General features: G+C 34.7%; 1 protein-coding gene and 1 long non-coding RNA gene across 2 annotated transcripts; both read right to left on the bottom strand.

Moving 5' to 3' along the window:
• Positions 1 to 11,972: 11,972 nt before the first annotated feature.
• On the bottom strand, positions 11,973 to 15,610 carry LOC129892873 (uncharacterized). Its single transcript, XM_055968404.1, has 3 exons — positions 15,348 to 15,610; positions 13,626 to 13,818; positions 11,973 to 12,494 (listed from the first exon to the last, which is right to left on the bottom strand). The coding sequence occupies exons 2-3, from the start codon at positions 13,707 to 13,709 to the stop codon at positions 11,973 to 11,975; spliced, it is 606 nt and encodes a 201-aa protein (XP_055824379.1). The 5' UTR covers positions 13,710 to 13,818; positions 15,348 to 15,610.
• A 1,176-nt stretch (positions 15,611 to 16,786) lies between these two features.
• On the bottom strand, positions 16,787 to 19,320 carry LOC129892308 (uncharacterized). The gene is made up of 3 exons (XR_008767295.1): positions 19,061 to 19,320; positions 18,448 to 18,491; positions 16,787 to 17,304 (listed from the first exon to the last, which is right to left on the bottom strand). It is a non-coding gene; the product is annotated as an uncharacterized LOC129892308 (long non-coding RNA).
• Positions 19,321 to 19,651: the final 331 nt, after the last annotated feature.

The following is a 19,651-nucleotide window of genomic DNA, read 5'->3' as shown; positions in this document are numbered from 1 at the left end:
CATATTCAATGAGGGTTTTATGTCAATTTTTTATGGGTCTTTCTTAATTGATAAGAAAGACCCATAAAAAATTGACATAAAACCCTCATTGAATATGGTGAAAATAACTTTGAAGAATTGAGATATTTTGGGACCCAATGGATGAAAGGAATCAATTGGTGTATTCCCACAACATGGATAATCAAGGACCAAAATCAAACTTCTAGCAATGGGGACTTGATTTTGACTTGAAACCCTATCCTTGACTTGAAGGAGAAACCTTGGGAGAGAATTTGAGTGTCTTAGATGAATTTTAGGTGAATGGGAGTGAATTGGGTTAGTTTGAAGGTTTTGGATAGTTATAGAACGTCTAAAATAGTCCAAAATATCAGAGTTTAGGAGTTAAATAAAGGGGAAAAGTCCAAAATACCCCTAACTTAAAACTACTGGAGTGACCTACAGATGGGACCTACGTTCTGTAAGTCCTCCCATGCCTCGTCCATACCCCTCGTAGAAACCATGCCCCAAATCCAAATATCACACCTCGAATCCTACGACCCCCATCCTATGGGTCATAGGATCCGTTCGAAGAACCTCTGTACCAAAACAATAGCTACTTGAATTGTACATTGATTTTATGATCTTGGTCTACGGGTTGCAGAAATCCTTATGGGTCGTCAAAGTGGTTGTCCTACCAACTCCCAAAAATCCCAAAAACCAATTCTCTGAATCTCCTCTATGGGTTGACCCTATGAATCGTAGAACTTTCTATGATCCGTAGGAACCTTTCATCAAATGACCAAACACTTAGACAATGTTTCAGAATATTGTAATCTTCCTACGATCCCCTTCCTACGGACTATAGGATCTTATACCATCCGTAAATTGGGTCTCACATTTCGTAATTTTTCAACCCCCATTGCCCTTCCTACGAGACCTCCCTATGGCCCATAGGACTTCCTACAACCCATAGGTCATCTTTTGGGAACTGGAACCAGATTTATTTTCTGCAACTTTTTTCTTCACTCCTTCTTTCTAACTTTTGGGGTCTTACAAGTGTATTCACGCATTCAAACACCATATTTTCCCCATATTTTAGTTTAGTTTTAATTATAATCTTGTGAATATACTTATGTTTATAGATGATATATTGTAATTAGATAATAGATATGATTAGGTTTATTTTAGATCGAAAATAATAGGAAAAACGTAGTCAATCTGTCAAATGACTCAAATAGAACCAAATCCCCACAACGTACATTGTAAGTTAATCACAATGTCAAAAGATAACCTCGTATCCCGAAGCATAGCATATAGCCGCCGATTCTATAAAGTGCTCTTACCCGATCTTATAGATGAACCTTCTAAGTAGATTTTCATTCTCTAATGAAGGTTGAAGTTTAGAATTTGTCAATGATGACACAATACATAATCCAAATCAAAAGTTTGATCTTGTGAGCTATCGACACAACTGATGTGGGACACAGGCAAAATCAAGATATAACAAAGAATCATAGTGACTAAGAGTAGTCCTATTCATAATGTAGAACATGCTCATATATTAGATTTTCGAATAACGATAGACAAACACCAAAAATTCCAAAAATGATGAATATACCCCAAAATTGGTTGGATGAATCAATAATACACATGTTGGACACCTATTCTTAATAATTACTCCTTTCAGTGGAAAATTAGTAGAACATAAGCATATTAACCTATCTCACTCTCAAATCCCACAAAAACCTTCCATAGAACACATTCTGCCAAGTATTTCCATATTAAAATATTCTAAAACTACTCCCTTTCCAACTTTTCCCAACTCAAATAAAACTATCAGACAATATATCACGTAAAGACCAAAATCATCGACTTAACTATCAAACCCAAACACCAATCCATAATAAATGGACAAATCAGATAGACCAAAAAAGCAAAACCTCAACTTTGAAATTTTAGAAACTGATAATAGGATTTAGGCATAGGAAAGAATAAACAAGCTTGAAATACAACAAAACCATAGAAGGCTAAACCTCCCTTCACACAACTCTCTCAATAACCAACCTCTCACGTACTAAGTGAAGGATGAAAAGCAATGACGATAGCCATCTAACATAAGCGAACTAGAATAGCATAAATGAAATACTAACCAGATAATGTTAGTCTAGTTGTTTATCAAGCAAGGTCCGATAATGATCAAAGAAAAATTTTAACTATAGCAAAAACATGCAATAAAGGTGGTAGAAGAGAAAATCATCTAGTTTGACTAAAGGATCATAAGAAAGCCACCAGGTCCAAATATAAAGGGAGTTACTCAACCACTACTCCTAAACTTGAAACAATGCCAAGTCGATGATAAACACTCAATTATGTCTCATTTTTCAGAGCATACGCATTCGTATGTAATACAATACCCAATTTTAGAGGTCGGATCGAACCATAAGAATTAGAAGATGGGATCACTCTCAATTAATTTCACTATTCAAAGCTAGCTAGCGAATTGAATTCTCAACACACATATACATACATACATACATATATATATATACATACATATATATATATATATGTGTGTGTGTATGTGTACATATATATATATATATATATATATATATATATATGTAGATATGACATTTTCCATTGATATATATTCTCAACACGCTTGTGTAATTGATTTCAAGAGAAATTAATATGATCATTTGCCATTGATTGAGTTTGCCTTTAATAATAGTTACTATTCTAGTATCCAAATATCTTTGTTTGATGCTTTGCATGGTAGGAGATGTAGGTCTCCTATTGGTTGGTTTGAAGTTGGTAAAGTTGCTTTGATAGGCCTAGAGTTGTGCATGAGGCTATGAAAAAGGTTAGACTCAATAGAGAAAGATTGAAGACCGCTGAAAGTCGACAAAAGTCCTATTGGGATGTAAGAAGAAGGGAACTTAAGTTTGAGTTCCATGATTGGGTTTACTTGAAAATATCATCCATGAAGGTTGTGATGCATTTTGGAAAGAAAGAGAAGCAAAGTCCCCAGTATGTAGGACCATATAAAATTTTGAGGATGTTTGGCAAGGTGAAATGTGAGCTGGATTTACTTTTGGAGTTGTCATCGGTGCATTTAGTATTTCATGTGTCTTTATTGTGTGTTGGTGATCCTAGCTCAATTGTTCCTTTGGATAGTGTGGGTATGAATAAGATTTTGTCCTATAAGGAGGTCCCAATTGAGATTTTAGACCGGTAAGTTTGGAAGTTAAGGAAAAAGGAAGTTGCATCCGTTACGGTGTTATTGAGGAACCAAGAGCATGTAGGTACCATATGGGAGGCCATAGCCGATATGATATTATGATATCCTCATCTCTTTCCTTCCATTCCTAGTTGAGGTATTTACTTCTTTCATGGTCACTCCTTTGAAATCAAGTTTCTAAGTCATTCTCATATTTTCATATGCATGCATATTCATGCAGTTGATTTTTAAGCTATGATTTATGTTAAATTGAAACTCTCATGGTTTATGCATTTTAATTATGTTATTACATTCATGTTGGGCTGCTATGTTTCTTTTCCTACTCCTTTCATGCTAGTTGAGTCCCATCAGAGGGCAAATGTTCCCAAGGAGAAGATATTGTGAGGCCCCAAAATTTAAAAGGTTGAAATTTGGAGTTGAAAAGGAAAAACTATGAAATATTATCCAGAAGCTCGCTTCAAGGACATGGTGACTCGCCAAAATGGACTTAGCGACCTAAGGAGTCTCGCTAAAATTTTTTAAGAATTTTTTCTCAAAAGTAGGTAAAGTTAGCAAGGATGAGGAGGGAATGGAGACACACCGAGTTGGAAAGGCGAGCAAGTTATCCTCGCACAAAAATTTAGAGAAATTAGCAGACAAAAAGAAGAGCTAGGCGATGGGATGGCAAGGTTGGCGACTTGCTAATCTACTAGGCGAGCAAAGTTGGGCTCGCCAATATTCCTTGAGCATTTCACTCAAAACTGGAGAAAGGTTGGTGAGGACTAGGGAAAGGTTGGCATCTTACTGATTGGGTCGGAGACATGACCTATCTCGCCCAACTGTCCTTTGCTAGTTTAAGTAAGGTTATTTTAGTCAATTCTGACTTGTTTAATTTCTAGACGATGTCATTTTAAGCCTATTCCTAAAGTCTTTAACTATCCGAACCCTTTGAATTCACCTAATTCACTCTCAAATCCTCAATTACAATAATCGTCTCTCTAGAATTCTCTCTCAAAGGTCAATTCTCAAGACAAACTAGGGTTTGAGGATTCCAAGGTTTTAAGTCTCCAATTTTTTTTTGCATTTAAGGCTTAATTGATCAAGGTGTGAGAGAATTCATCTATGGATCCATCCATCCTTGGAGTCCCAAGGTTTTCTCTAAGTTCTTCTTATTGAATTCTATTTCTAAGGCCTAATCCTCATGAAATTACATTGGATCAATTCAATTATAGTTTCTTTCAATATCATTAATTTAATTATGCATGAATTGAGTTGAATTGCATGATTTCATGTTGATTTCCATGGACCCATGTACTATGTCATTTTTAAGTATGAAACTATAAAATTATGATCATGATTTGATGGAGTATTTTATGTAAAGCTATGACAATGATGAATTATGATTTCAATGATATTTCAATGATATATCTATGGTGGTGAAATATAATTCTCATACATTATGCTAAAGGAGGTGCAAGGTTTACTTACCAACACATAGATTCATAAGGATTGAAAAGTTTTCTTATCTTGTATAAATCATTCATGTTTATGAGTTACTCTTATGATTATTTTCATGATAATGTTAATGATTATGTTAACGACTTTTCACCCACAAATCAACGATCAAGATAAGCGTACTATTCAAATATTGGAAGACATATTGAGAGCTTGTAAAGTTGATTTCAAGAAAAAATGAGACGATCATTTTCCATTGATCGAGTTTGTCTATAATAATAGTTACCATTCTAGTATCCAAATGTGTTCGTTTGAAGCTTTGTATGGTAGGAGATATAGGTCTCCTATTGTTTGATTTGAAGTAGGCAAAGTTTCTTTGATAGGCCCCGAGTTGGTGCATGAGGATATGAAAAAGGTTAGACTCATTAGAGAAAGATTTAACACTACTCAAAGTTGACAAAAGTTCAATTCGAATGTAAGAAGAAGGAAACTTGAGTTTGAGGTCTATAATTGGGTTTACTTGAAAATCTCACCCATGAAGGGTGTGATATATTTTGAAAAGAAAGGGAAACTTATTCCCCAGTATGTAGGCTCGTATAAAATTTTGAGGAGGTTTGGAAAGGTGAGATATGAGTTGGATTTGCTTTCGAAGTTGGCATCGGTGCATCCGGTATTTTATGTGTCTTTGTTAAATAAATGTGTTGGTTATCCTAGATCAATTGTGTTTTTGGATAGTGTGGGTGTGAAGGAGAGTTTTTCCTATGAGGAGGTCCCGATTGAGATTTTATACCGACAAGTTCATAAGTTGAGAAACAAGGAAGTTGCATTTGTCAAGGTGTTATGGAGAAACCAAGAGATTTTAGGTGCCACATGGGAGGCTGAAGCTGATATGATGTCACAATATCCTCATCTCTTTCCTTCCATTTCTAGTTAAGGTATTTAGTTCTTTCATGGTCACTCCTTTGAAATCGAGGGTCTAAGTCATTATCATGTTTTCATATGCATACATGTTCATGAAGTTGATCTTTAAGCTATGATTTATGTTAAATTGAAATTCTCATGGTTTATGAATTTTAATTATGTTATTACATTCATGTTGGGCTACTATATTTCTTTTCCTACTCCTTTCATGCTAGTTGAGTCCCATCTGAGGAAGAATGTTCCCAAGAAGGAGAAATTGTGAGGCCCCAGAAGTTGAAAGGTTGAAATTTAGAGTTGAAAAGGAAAAACAATGAAGTATGGTTGCATAAGCCTGCTTAAAGGACATGCTTACTCGCAAAAATGGACTTAGGGACCTAAGGAGTCTTGCTAAAAACTTTTGACAATTTCGTCTCAGAAGTAGGGCAAGTTGGTGAGGAGGAGGAGAGAATGGCGACACACCGAGTTGGAAAGACGAGCAAGTTATCCTTGCACAAAAATTTAGAGAAGTTAGCAGACAAAAAGAAGAGCTAGGCGAGGGGATGACAAGGTTGGCGACTCCCCGATCCATGAGGCGAGCAAAGTCGATCTCTCCAAGATTCCCTGATGTTTTTACTCAGAACTTGATCAAGGTTGGTGAGGACTAGGGAAATCTTGGCATGTCGCTGACTGGGTTGGCGAGCATGACCTATCTTTCCCAACTGTCTTCCGCCAGTTTAAGTAAGGTTATTTTAGTCAATTCTGACTTGTTTAATTCCTAGACTACATCATTTTAAGCCTATTCCTGAAGGCTATAACTACCCAAACCCTTTGAATTCTCCTCATTCACTCTCAAATCCTCAATTACAATAATTTTCTCTCAAAAATTCTCTTCCAAATGTCAATTCTGAAGACAAGCTAGGGTTCAAGGATTCTAGGGTTTCAAGTCTCCAAATTTTTCTGCATTTATGGCTTAATTAATCAAGGTATGTGGAAATTCATTCATGGATCCTTCCATCCATGGAGTCCCAAGGTTTTCTCTAAGTTCTACTTATTGAATTCTATTTCTAAGGCCTAATCCTCATGAAATTGCATTGGATCAATTCAATTATAGTTTCTTTCATTATCATTGATTTAATTGTGCATGAATTGAGTTGAATTTCATGATTGCAAGTTGATTTTTGATGGACCATACACTATGTTAGTTTTAAGTATGAACCTATGAAATTATGATCATGAATTGCTGGAATAATTTATGTAAAGCTATGAAAATGATGAATTATGATTTTAATGATGTTTAAATGATGTATGTATGGTTGTGAGAAGGTAACTCTCACACATTATGCTAAAAGAGGTGAAACAGTTTCTCACCAACTCACAGATGCATAAGAATTGAAAGGTTTTCTTATTCTTCTATGAATCAATCATATTTATGAGTTACTCTTATGATTATTTTCATGATGATGTTAATAATTATGGTTAATGTATTCCATTGAGCTAATGGCTAAGCACTGAGAGGACTTTAAAGTGGGGTTCAGTCTGGAAGCTAAAGTAGCTTTCCAAGGGAATCCTTGTAGGACCTTTAGTCCCTAACTACATTGTCCATGTAGTTTTGCCTTATGGCCTAACTAGTGGATCTACAAATAGATCAAGTTAAGATGTTCTCATGGAGTCTATCTTGGAAAGTAGCCTATCTCTTCTCAATGTGGGAGTTACATCAGATTTCATGTTATAGCTCTCATGGTCTTATGTGTTGGTTAAGGTCCTATCCCACACAAAGGTATATGAAAATATAGGTTCTTATGTTGATTTCATGATGCATTGACCACATGATTACGATGTTATTTATATGTTTTCAAGTTTTACTCATGCTTTTAAAGATATTGGTCATGCATCCCACATTCATATTGTCTATGTCCTATTATCATTGTTCATGCATGCTTCTCACATACTTAGTGCATTTCATGTACTAGCGCATACTTTTGCCTATATTGTATCATAATGTAGGGACCAACAATCACACTCATCCTTTCATTCATGGCTAGAGTTGCTTTTTGGTTATCATCACTTGATTGGTGAGTCCTCGTATCTCAAGGGCGAAACTAACATGAGTCTTATGTTCTTTATGATGACACTATATTTCTTTTATTTGGGTAAGCTAGGAGCATGTCTTATGCCCCCATCTAGACTAGTAGAGGCATGTTAGGTGTTATGGAGCCTATGTTATCTCCATTCTATTGAAGTTTGATTGAGTTTGATTTCTCTTTTGTCAAGACATCTATGTTTAGACCTATATTTTGCCTTTATGATGTTTCTTTTAGTGTCTCTCCTTAACGTATGAATACAGTGTATGCTAAGAGGCTTGGTTGGAGTCACTTGGAATTCCAATTGCCATGTCATGCGGGGCCTAACTTGGATCGTGAGAACATCAAATCGATTCGACATAAAAAGTCTCAAAGAAAATAAAAAATAAAGAAAATTTTGCTCCTTGGAAAAGAACTGTACCATAAAAAACCTTGGATTTTATTCAACTAACTACTATTTTCAAAGACCATCTTTGAATCATTTGCACATAAATTCATTGAGAGAATGAGGCCTATTGAAGGCACTAATCGTGATTCTCAAGTACAGATAGTAAGAGAATAAAAAGATGTAATACCAACCCGGCTAAAATCTAAAGAAAAAAAAACTACCATAAAAAATGAAAATATTTAAATGCAATATAGACAAACATCCACCAAAAATATAGTTAACATTGTTTCACACCTTTGCCCCTTCAAGGGAAGCACCCACATCATCACATCACATCAAAAACTCCCCTAAACTTCAATTTAGCATTGCCCTCAATGCTATCATATCAAAAATTAAGAGGTTAAAAACCACAAGCGTCACTTAAGCCCCGCCTAGCGCACTAGGTCCAGTTCTACCATAGCATTGGTGAGTGGTAAATTTTTACTTAATTCTTAAGTTAAGAGAAGAAAAAAAGTCTTCTTTTTTTCATTGTCCAAGAATGTTTTTAAAAACAAACATAGGTTTTTTTATTTCAGTCAACCTGCTACATTACCTGCTCCTCTGTTTCAGATTCAACTACTTTTCCCGCTTCATTCTGGTTCACTCCTATTTGATTCAACATCAAATCAATGGGATCAAAAGATATATGATGAGGTTCTACAATCTCATCAACAAAAGAGGAACTTTCATACTGCCTGTATCTTTGCTCTTTAAGCTTGCGTATTTCATCTTGAAGGGTAGTAATAGCCCCCTCCATCACATAGACACGCTAGCATAAGATATCAATTTTTTCGATAAACCCCTTTAGAGCCCTTTTGGCAGCCTGACACATCATGGCAGTTAAAACTTTTCCCAATTTGACAAGTTGATTCTCATTGAAGTACGTGGTTCGTACCAATATTTAGTACTCACTTTGGCTAGAGGCACTTGGTTGTTGTTTATAGATCGGCATCGTAGCTTTATCCGGTGTAGTTGTTCTTCCTCATCATGAGTGGGGTCTTCATGTATGGGCATCTTCTCAAAAAATCTGAAAGCTTGCATCCTCCTCTTTTTGATTTAAGGTGTTTCAACATCTTGCTTTCGGCTTAGCTTAATCATGACAACTACCTTCGTCAGCACATCAAAGGGTAAATAAGGTGGCCTTCTCACATAAAGACATCGAGAGATTATTTTGGTGGGCCTTCCTCCTTATTTGGATTACCACAACCTCACCATAATTGATGTGGATCCCTGTCATTAGGCACGCAATAAAAATGACAGCATCAATGGTTACCCTCTGATTATTATTTGAGGGAATGATCCTGGCTCATAGAAAATCAAATCACAACTTTGCTTCAAAGTTTAAGTCTTGCCTGCAAATGTCTCCACCCATGGAGGCCTAAATTGGATGACCTACCACAATAATACTAGCTACCCATTGCATTTGACTTTGTTTGGTAGCTACTCTTGTTGTGAATTTATCTCCATCAACAATTTGCTCACTCCAAAAGAGAGAGTTTATAGCAGTAGGCGTCATGTCAATCTCCACATCTCTAACTTTGATAGATGGTATATTGGTAAACTAGTGGATGATGTTTAGGAACTCACTTCCTAGGCCTGGAAAATTGAATCCCCTCTTCAATGTAATTGGGTGTGTACCCTTGAACAAGTTGCCATACCCCTTTATTCTTTCTACATGAAAAATTTTAACTGGGCTATATTTGTAGGAGCTGGCGGTGTTTTGTCCTTGTCTTTGTTTTAGGAAGACGACGAAGGGTTCTTGCTTGGCCTATCAGAGTGACTCCTTCTAAAAGATTGTGAGGCAACAAACACAAAGGTATATTTTTGGTTTTTTTTCTAATAAAGAAGAAAAACAAAACTAAAAGAAGTTAACAAAAGAAAAAAAGAATAGGAGTATAAAAACAAATTAAATTTTCGGCTCACAGTGAGATTGAAGTTTTACCAGCAGCTCGCAAATGCGAGATTGCAAACCGCTAGTTCAAGAGTCGGCTCCAAACAGTCAACTGGCAAGCAAATGGGCTAACCAGTGTTACATCAGTGGCTCGCCAATGGAGACCTGCGACTTGCAAGTGAAATATCATTCGAGGTTAAAGGAATTTTAAAATCCCCCTCCTAACCGGCATTGCACCTGCAAAATGCAGGGCAACCATTGTGAAGTGCAGATGCTTCATAGGCGCCACTCTGACCAAAAATTATCCAATTTCAGTTCAACAAATCATTCATCACTTTCAATGGGTACTCAGACTTTCCCAAATGATTCACATATCAATATCTAAACAAACCTTGATGATTTCCTTTATGGACCTCACCCCATCTATCATTGGGAATCATCAAGCATGCAATTTCTCAATTTCACACCTCATTCACAAAATCGACCTCACTATAAGATTATAATCACTCAAAATCAATTCAACGGCTCATTCTTTAAGTGCAGGTAACAACCATGCTTTTATGTTTTTAATGATGACAAAAGGGGGAAAATTCTAAGTGTTTCATTGTGCATACATATATGAATGTGTAGGTTGTTGTGCAACTTCTTGTTTGCCGTCATCAAAAAGGAGGAAATTGATGGAATGCATAAGCTCAAAGGAGTGAAGTATGATGATAGATAAGAATACAGAAGAACCAGGTCCACTCATGTAGACGTTTTGATGATAGACAAAGAGATGGAAGAACCAAGTTAAACACTTATGCAAACGTAATAGATCAATGTGGAGAAGTCAAAGTACACTATACAAAATACATCGGATAGAGTAAATAGAGTCCTTTGAGGACTCTAAATATGAAAGATAGATCAACAAGGCGTTAGTTACATTATAAGAGACAACTAGGGTTGCCTCACAAACAAGGATTCTAAACTATAAATGGTAAACCGTTGGGCTCACAGAAGGCAGCCATTACACAAGCAGAAAACGTAATTCCAGCTAAGGCAAGTAGCAGCATCGAGTAGAATAACGAGGAAGAAGAAGAACTAGTGATTATGGTCTTCTTGCTTTCGTAGAAAAAGTTATTCTAGATTATTATTAAGTTGTAATCAGTCCTAGTTTGTATGTGTGAGTATTTGTGGTGAGAGTTTGTAACAAGAAGAGAGCTAATCGTCTTGGAGAATTGCTAGAACAATTAGAGTTAGTTGTTGCAAAAAAGTGCCAGAGTTAGTCTGTTAGATTATTTCTAGTAATTTGAAACCGCATTTGAAGTTGGTGAAGTTTTGTTGCTTAAATACTACACACTATAGGTCGTACTTTTTATTCCTTTGAGCCAAGAAGTTTTCCATGGTAAAACTTGCAGTCTCTTTACAATTCTGCATAAAGGAACCTGATTCCTTTCACGAGTAGTTGGTACTATCTTTTTCAATATATCATGATGAACTTTTACAACCATCTCATCAATAAAAAAATTGTGTAATAAATTGGACTCCTTTGCCCGGCAGGCAATTTCAATTTCTCGTTAAATATGACTGGGCCACAAGTCTATTCTATTTGAGAGCTCTGCAGCTATCTAATCCTGTTTGTTAAAATGTAATGCTATACCTTTCGAAACTGTCTTGACTATCGATAAATGCAGCAACTAAGGATTCTACTCGACCTTAGACAAAAATGAGTTTGTTTTGAATGCAGAATGTATTTTTTAAAAACTTCTATGATAGCAATTAATTGGTCAATTGCATGCCTATTTAGCCGATTATCATCAAAAAGAAAAAGAAAGCGTGAAATTGTATACTCTGGCCTGTATTCTCATTTTTCTTGTTTATTCGATCCTACCGATGGTAGATTGAAGAAAAATATACAAGTATGAAAGTTGACAAAATAATCACGTTGAAGGATTTGAAAGGAAACAAACTAGCCTTCCATATATATATATATATATATATTTAACTAATTAAGAAGAATGAAGTCGAAGTTAATAGAGACTATGTCCTATTTAAACTAAGATCTTGGGAAAACCAATAAGCTTGAGGGGCACTTTCTTTGTTGAATGTAGCACTTGAAGTAGCATCTTCAATCTTGGGTGAAGTAGAAACATTCATCTCCTTTTCTTTACGACTTTTCAACCTCTTTTTACTATTGGTAGGTCCAATGCTTAGTGTTAGCTCCACTTCTGTTTCCTCATCACTTCTATGAATCTCATCCTCATAATTACTAGTTGAACTTCTTTGTGCCATTTCAAGATTATTCAATCCTCTATTTGGTATTAACATTGTTTTTGAGTTCTCACCTGAGCAACTACCACTTGTTTCCCATTGTTGATCATTTACTAAACCATAAACATTAATAGTACTATTAAACCCTATTTCTCTTCTACGCTGCTGCCAAGTAGACATGTTGTAATTGATCATAGACTTGTGTCTTGGATCCTCTATCTTTGACATCTCATACTTCACATCCAGCATCAGTTTCCTTTGATGATTATATAGTTTGTGGAGCTCTTTTACCTGTTGTAGTTTAAGTTATATGCACTGACAATATTAAACAAACATACCGCTTAATGGACAATTATTGCAGGTAACTTCCTATAAATAAATCATTAAACGATAACTTAAAATTATAAATAACATGCTATAATAAGTTGAATTACACTGAGAATTCTTTATACTATTTGTTTATATAATATAAATCCATTTGTTTCTACTTGGTCAACGTACAATATTCAGAGAAAGAAGAGTTTCTTTCTTTATTTCTGCAGATTCATGCGTAGTTAAGCTAAATCATAAAAAAGTGAAATTAATTAGGGTTTCATTGAGTAGACAAATTGTGAAGCATGTGATTTTGATCTGTCACAAACTGGATGGTAACAAAATACTCCGACTAACTTTTATCTCCTTAATCTTAAGGGTATAAATGGGCAAATTTAATTAGCATGTGGTCTAACGATTTTAAAAAAGAAGTACGTCAATTTAAATAAAAACTCCCTCCACTTAATTTTGTTCCGCATAAATTCCTTATTAGGTCGTTTAGAAGAATAGCACATCTCTATATTTTTTAATGAGAAACTTTTATTAGGATACAAACTAATGTTATGCTTTTTTAAGATTACAAGTTTTAAAAGTCATACAAATATTATGACTTGTTGAACAACACAAATTTTAAAAAGAAAAATCAAATTATGTCAAACAAATTGAATCGAAAAGAGTATAATTGTTTCATGCCGCTTATTTCTAGTGTAACTGGACATCAATTAATTCCGCAAAAACCTTTTATTTTATAAGAAAAACATTGAAAGAAATTATTTTGGATAAAATAATTTCAAAGATACGAAGTGCTAATAATTAGTATTTAGTAACTCTAGGCGGCCCAAAATACCCCTCTTGTCTGCTAGAATTTCTTACTTGTGATAAGAATAAAGCGAAAATGATAAGAATAAAACATAAATGATAGAACAAATTCTTCTTAAATATGCAGTAATCCCTCCTCCATTTCCTTTTTACTTGTTTAATTTGTATTGTGTACTCTACTTAAGAAAATATTTATTTTACGTGACAAGTAAAAAGAAATGGAGAAATAAAATACATGGGTTAAATTAATGAATTGAATGAGAAGTAAGTATATAAAAATAAATAAGGTACCTGTTGCTTGAAAATGTCCTCATGCATGAGCATTGTCCTCTTGATGGACTCTGTACTACTCTTCAATTCAAGAATCCTATCCATTTTGAATTACCCAATTTTGTATGAATTGTATATATACCCAACTTATACAGATGTTTGTTTGGGGAACTAACTATTGGATTTTTGGCATATAAGAGTTTTGTTCCCATTCCTGAAATATTCAATATTATTGAAATTAAGAGAGAGACGAATGTCAATAATTGTTGTAACAAGACCACCATACAACTTCATATCAAATCGATATGAGTATTGAAGTTGGAAAAACTTATTTATATATAGAATTACCTTAATACATCCGAAACTCTCTATGTATATTTGATCGATCTTAATTTTCCTTGTATCTCAAGCCACCACCCATACATACAACTTTAGCAAATAGCTGGTTTCGTTTCAAACTAAACTTGTATATGGATAATAATAATGTGGAGAGCGACTTATAGTCAACGAATTTTAAATGAATAGAATTTTGATATTCTTAATTAAATATTATTTTATACCTATCTAATTAGAAAACGTATGTAGTTATACAGTATCTCAATACCGAATGTTGTTCCACCATTGTCGCTTCTCATTTTTTTTAATCATTATTATAACATTCTTTACTTCCATTTCGACAATATTAATTAAACAAAGTTCCTTAGCTTGTCTTTGAAATTTATGCCACATCAACTGGTTTAAAGATTAATTACGTTATATGGTAAACAATATGTGTGTGTTTGAAAAGGACAAGTCAAAAATTGCTGCAAGAATCTCATCTAAAGGAACGCCAATTTGATAAAATTAATTAATTGTTAGAATATAAAGTTGCTCTTTTTTTTTCTTAGTGCATGCTTAGATGCCTTTCCTAATATACTTGTTTGATTCCGGATTTTTTCACTTGATGGTCGATATCTTTTTTAAGGGTCAATCAATCCTAAATGGTGTTGAAAAATATTACTTTTGAAGGTAATTAAGAGCAAGGGAATTAAAGGGAATTTTTTTCCCAAATTGAAATCTTTAATTAAAAATATAGAAATATTTGCTGTCCCACTCTGGGTGGTGTTTCTTTAATCTTTTTCTTCTTTTCCCTTAACAGCATCAATCACGTTATAATAAATTTGAAAGAAGAGGGGAGTATTGATATAGAGTACTCAAAGTTCTTGGCCTCCTCAAAAGTCAAAATAAGGGCATTGGATAAAACTTGTATATGACGCAAAAGATGCCAAAATATATCAAAAAAATAAATAACACAAGACAAGACACTCATTCACTTGTACCATCACATCCAAAGCTAAAATTCTTGTTTTCTTGTTGTGCAACAATTTCATCGATTCAGGTTTAGAAGACTTAGAAGCCTTTATATCTTCATATATATAGAGAGAGAGAATATAAAACTTGAATTACAAGATAATTTCAAATAACTAAAAAGTTATCTACTTGTCACCATGCATTTCAACTAGCTCCCTTTAATTTGTTAGCAGATATCAAACAGAATTATAGATCACTGAAAAATATAAATTCATCAGATTTTACCAAACGGGAAAAAGAATATTCGTTAGGAAGTAGATTTCATTGGAAAAACAAAAACAGGAACAATAAAAATTTTCATATGAAGATGAAGCTAATATATATTCTCATTAATTTAGTATATATTTAGGAGAAATCGCATTAAGGAAAAAGAAGAGAAATTAATGAAGTTACCTGAAATTTGAAGTGTGATGCGATGCAAGGAATTCTTTCATTGAACGATTGATCGTCTTTAACTTTTTTATATCTAACTGCAGCAATGAAGAAACTACGATCGCAGGGGTATAAAACTTTCCGTTCAATTAATAGAATTTCTTGATGATTAGACTCGGACACCGTACTGTACCACTGTTTTTTTCTTCTTTCTTAATATTTAGGAGAGATTTAAAGAATGGGTGCGAACGTTGAAGTTTAATGAAACAACAGATGATCTTTAATTTACATCTTAATTACAATATCATCTTTTACACCTTTTTTCTTGGAGAAACAACAAAGCAATCTTCCACTAATTAATTAATTACATAAAACGTTTAATAATTCATCTTGACAGCCTGTTATGTACTGTGTATGTCCATGTGTGTGAGAGACAGGGAGATCAATAGAAAATGTTACTACTCTCTTTAATTAATGTACAAAAATTTGTGGGGATACCAATTTATTATGCAAGGAAAACACCAAAATGTTCTGAGATTAGAAGGGATCGAGGGTGAATTTGAAGTTCATGAATTGGATATTCTAGTTCTTTAATTTATTGAAATTTTAAATTAATAATTTATATTTGTATTGAAATGACCTTTTAAAGATAAATATAGGATATGAATCAAAATGATTTGGTCTAAGTCAGTATCAAAAGCCCAACTCCGCTCCCATGCTAATATATCGTAATGTTTCATTTTTTTAGGGCTTATTCTAAAAAATAACAGAGAAAGCAATAAAGATACATTAGAGCTTGTTGCTAAAAAAATTAAAGCAAAATAATTATAAATAAATACCTCTTTACAATTCATACCATCCAAGGCATGAGATTCGCGAGCAAAATACCATTGCGGTATCAATATATTGACATGGTATCATTGAGGGTGCTTCAGTCCTTAATGATACCACCATAGTATATCAATATATTGTTATGGTATCATTGATGTCTACTTCAATCCTTCAGCTACACCTCCATGAAAACCATCATATACTGACATGGTATCATTAAGGATCGTTTCATATAATCATTTAGGATCGTTTCATACAAATGTTGAATGACACTATCATAGTATATATATATATATATGTATATTGTGATGGTATCATAAATATTTTCCTATGTCATTCGATATTACATGAATGATATTACCACAGTATATTCGTATATTATAATGATATTGAAAATTCTTAATAAGACACTTTTAAAATCCTCAATGATACCATAACAATATACTGATACCTTATCGGTATCATATAGGATTAAACTCTTTTTTTAAGAAATAAAAATAAAACAATTAAGAGAAATTATTAAAATCACAATCTTATTTATTAAACTAATTAGTAAATATATTCTATGTGATATTCCATCGGTATATTGATATCATATTGGTATCATATAGAACTGAGTTTAATGCTCTATGATACTTTATCGGTATATGATACCCTATCGGTATCATGTAGGGTGGACGCTGACATCATGTACGAATTTAAAATAATTAAAGGTGGTACAAGGGTAATTAGTTTGGTCGAAGGGGTATATAAAGGAAATATTTAGGAAAGGGGTATTGTCACACCCCGATATCAATAGGGTGTGATGGGCACCCGACCCCGTGCTCGGAGCCGAGCGAACCCACTAACTCATATTACATTCTCAATCTCTTTAGAATTTCACATCAAAAAGAAATGAAAAACATATCTACGCTTTCCAAATCTTGCTATCCAAAATCTATCATCTCATGCGACATAATAACATATCGGCTGGTGACGCCGCTTACAAAGATGACACTCTATACCCACAACTCTGTCTGCAAAGTCTCTAACTTTGAACGAAACATCATATCGCATATACTCTGACTCGGCCGCACTCCAGGAACAAGTGGAGTTGCTAACCCTGCTGGAACATCTTCTATAGTAACTTCTACTTGTCTGTGTGTACCTGCGTGGCATGAAACGCAGCCCCCAATGAAAAGGGGGTCAGTACGAGTAATGTACCGAGTATGTAAGGCATGAAAATCAGCATAATAGAAAACATAATGTATGAACAACCATATCGTAGAATCATAGACATATAGTGAGATAAGAGAGTAACCTGTACATATGAGTGCCCTTTTAGGCCGGATGTCATGCATGCTTGTCTTATCATAAAAAAACATTTCTTGTTCATATTCATAGAAAATAGAAGTCATATCACCGAACAACGTCGGCGTGCCCACATATTTCCCGCGTCCAGGATGAAAATTACTCCAACTGATCAGGTGGGAATGCGTCTATAGCGCCACATATCACCTCCCCATATCCCCTATATACATATACATATACATATAGACAGCATGCACGAGAGCCCAATGAAAGTCGTGTATTTATCGGAGTGACGGAAGGTCGGTAACCTCCGATTATATTATGAATTAATCACGGTCGCTTTGTCTCACCTTGAAGGAACAATTATTATAGGATGAGACTATCAACGAAAGATAATATTAATAGAACGTAGAATAAGGTCACAATCTCATAAGACGCCAAATCGTATACATATCCACATAGGACCAATTTTCAAGACTCGTAGAAAAATCGGAATGAGCTATGATTCAAAATCAAGATAAGAGTCATGTCAAGTACCTTTCAAAAATTTCCATGGATTATATCAAAATAAAACTTTTGGAATCATATACACGTATCTAAGCACGAGAAAATATCCTTTGGAAACTCAAGAAAATTGGCCATTCTAGTGGCTCTACGAATAAGACTTTCTTGAAATTGTATAAAATGTCATATACTTGTTTCATAAAAATCATGCCAAAAAGAAAGAGTAGCTCTATATATTTATGTCAAAATATGCCAAGAGAAAGAAGGGTAAACCTTTGTTTTGGGAAACTATAGACATTTTGGAAAACATTGACGGGTTATAGAAAAACAAATAGTCATTCCCTTGGGACCATTGACACCTAAATTTTGGAAACAAAGAAAATATGGGAGCACTTATGAAACCATAACATCGGAATCATGCCTTGAAAAAGAAGGGTAAGCCTTACATACTTATGCCAAAGACATGCCAAAAGAAGGAACGGTTAGCTTTACATACCTGTACCGCCTTACTAGCTTTTCTTATTCTTCCAACTTGTTTTTCTACATTCAAGAGAGTTGACATAGTCATTAGATTCATCACCATATACTTGTCTCAATCCTTCAAACAAATTAATTTCCAATCTGCCGAAATTTCGGCAGCATCTCCCCTATAAATACACCATCCCCGAGATTTCAACTCGGCCACCATGTCAACAACCATATCAACAACAACAACCAGCAGTATATATATACAATCAAATCACCTCAACTTTACACAACACAAGCTCCAAACAACTAGCATAAAACTACGATACCAAAATAGAGTTTTTAACCTTTATTTCGTAAAATCTTTAACCATATCAAACGGGGGGTCGTGTGGCTGCAACCAGCAGCAACCACACCCTTTTTAAAATACTTTAAAGCCCTGCAACATACAATCCAACCAGCTGCACCCGCAGCGCCTCAACGACCATACACTACGCGACTTCGATTTAGCTACTACGACTTTAGTTTAGTAGTTTCCAACATCATGCCTCCTTATACATTTTCTCTGATTCCAAACATATTTAGGACACGTAATACACCTCATAACAACATCATAAACTCCAATTTGAAAGGAGAGACCTTACCTTTACCGAAACTCTCCAAAACTTGCCTCGGAAGCTCTTCTAGCGCGGCTAAAACTTTGGGGCTGTTTGGTGACGTTTTGAAATGCTCCAAACCATAAATTTTCATTAATAATACCTTCATGACATCATGGTATACTCTATATAATTATTTCTCGAACCGGAATTGAAGAACTTACTTTTTTTCCCTTCCAAAACCGTGGCTCTCTCTCTCCCTCTCTAGTTTCTTCTCCTCTATTCTTCTCTTTTTCTCTAGAGTTTTCTTGAAGATATGACTTTCTTGATAAGGATGAACATAAAACATATATATATATATATAGGACACCTTAGGAGGTGACACATGTCACCCCCTTATTGGTGACACGTGTCAAGTTCTCATCGGTGACACGTGTCAAGCCCCTATTGGGCCACACACCCCTTTCCTCCAATCACGGGCTGCCATGTGGCATGTGGGGCCCACTCCTTCTTGCTCCATCTGCTGCCACGTGGCACAACCAGCTGCTGCCACGTGTCACTTCCTTTTCCCCCTCGTGGGTTCGTAGTCTCGTCTTATTTTACGAACCTATGCAACCCTTTAGCATATCTCTTATTCAA

Source organism: Solanum dulcamara, chromosome 6 (genome assembly GCF_947179165.1).
Source record: "Solanum dulcamara chromosome 6, daSolDulc1.2, whole genome shotgun sequence".
NCBI lineage: Eukaryota > Viridiplantae > Streptophyta > Magnoliopsida > Solanales > Solanaceae > Solanum > Solanum dulcamara.
Note: the sequence above shows the minus strand (reverse complement) of the source record. Positions and strands in the feature narration are given on the sequence as shown.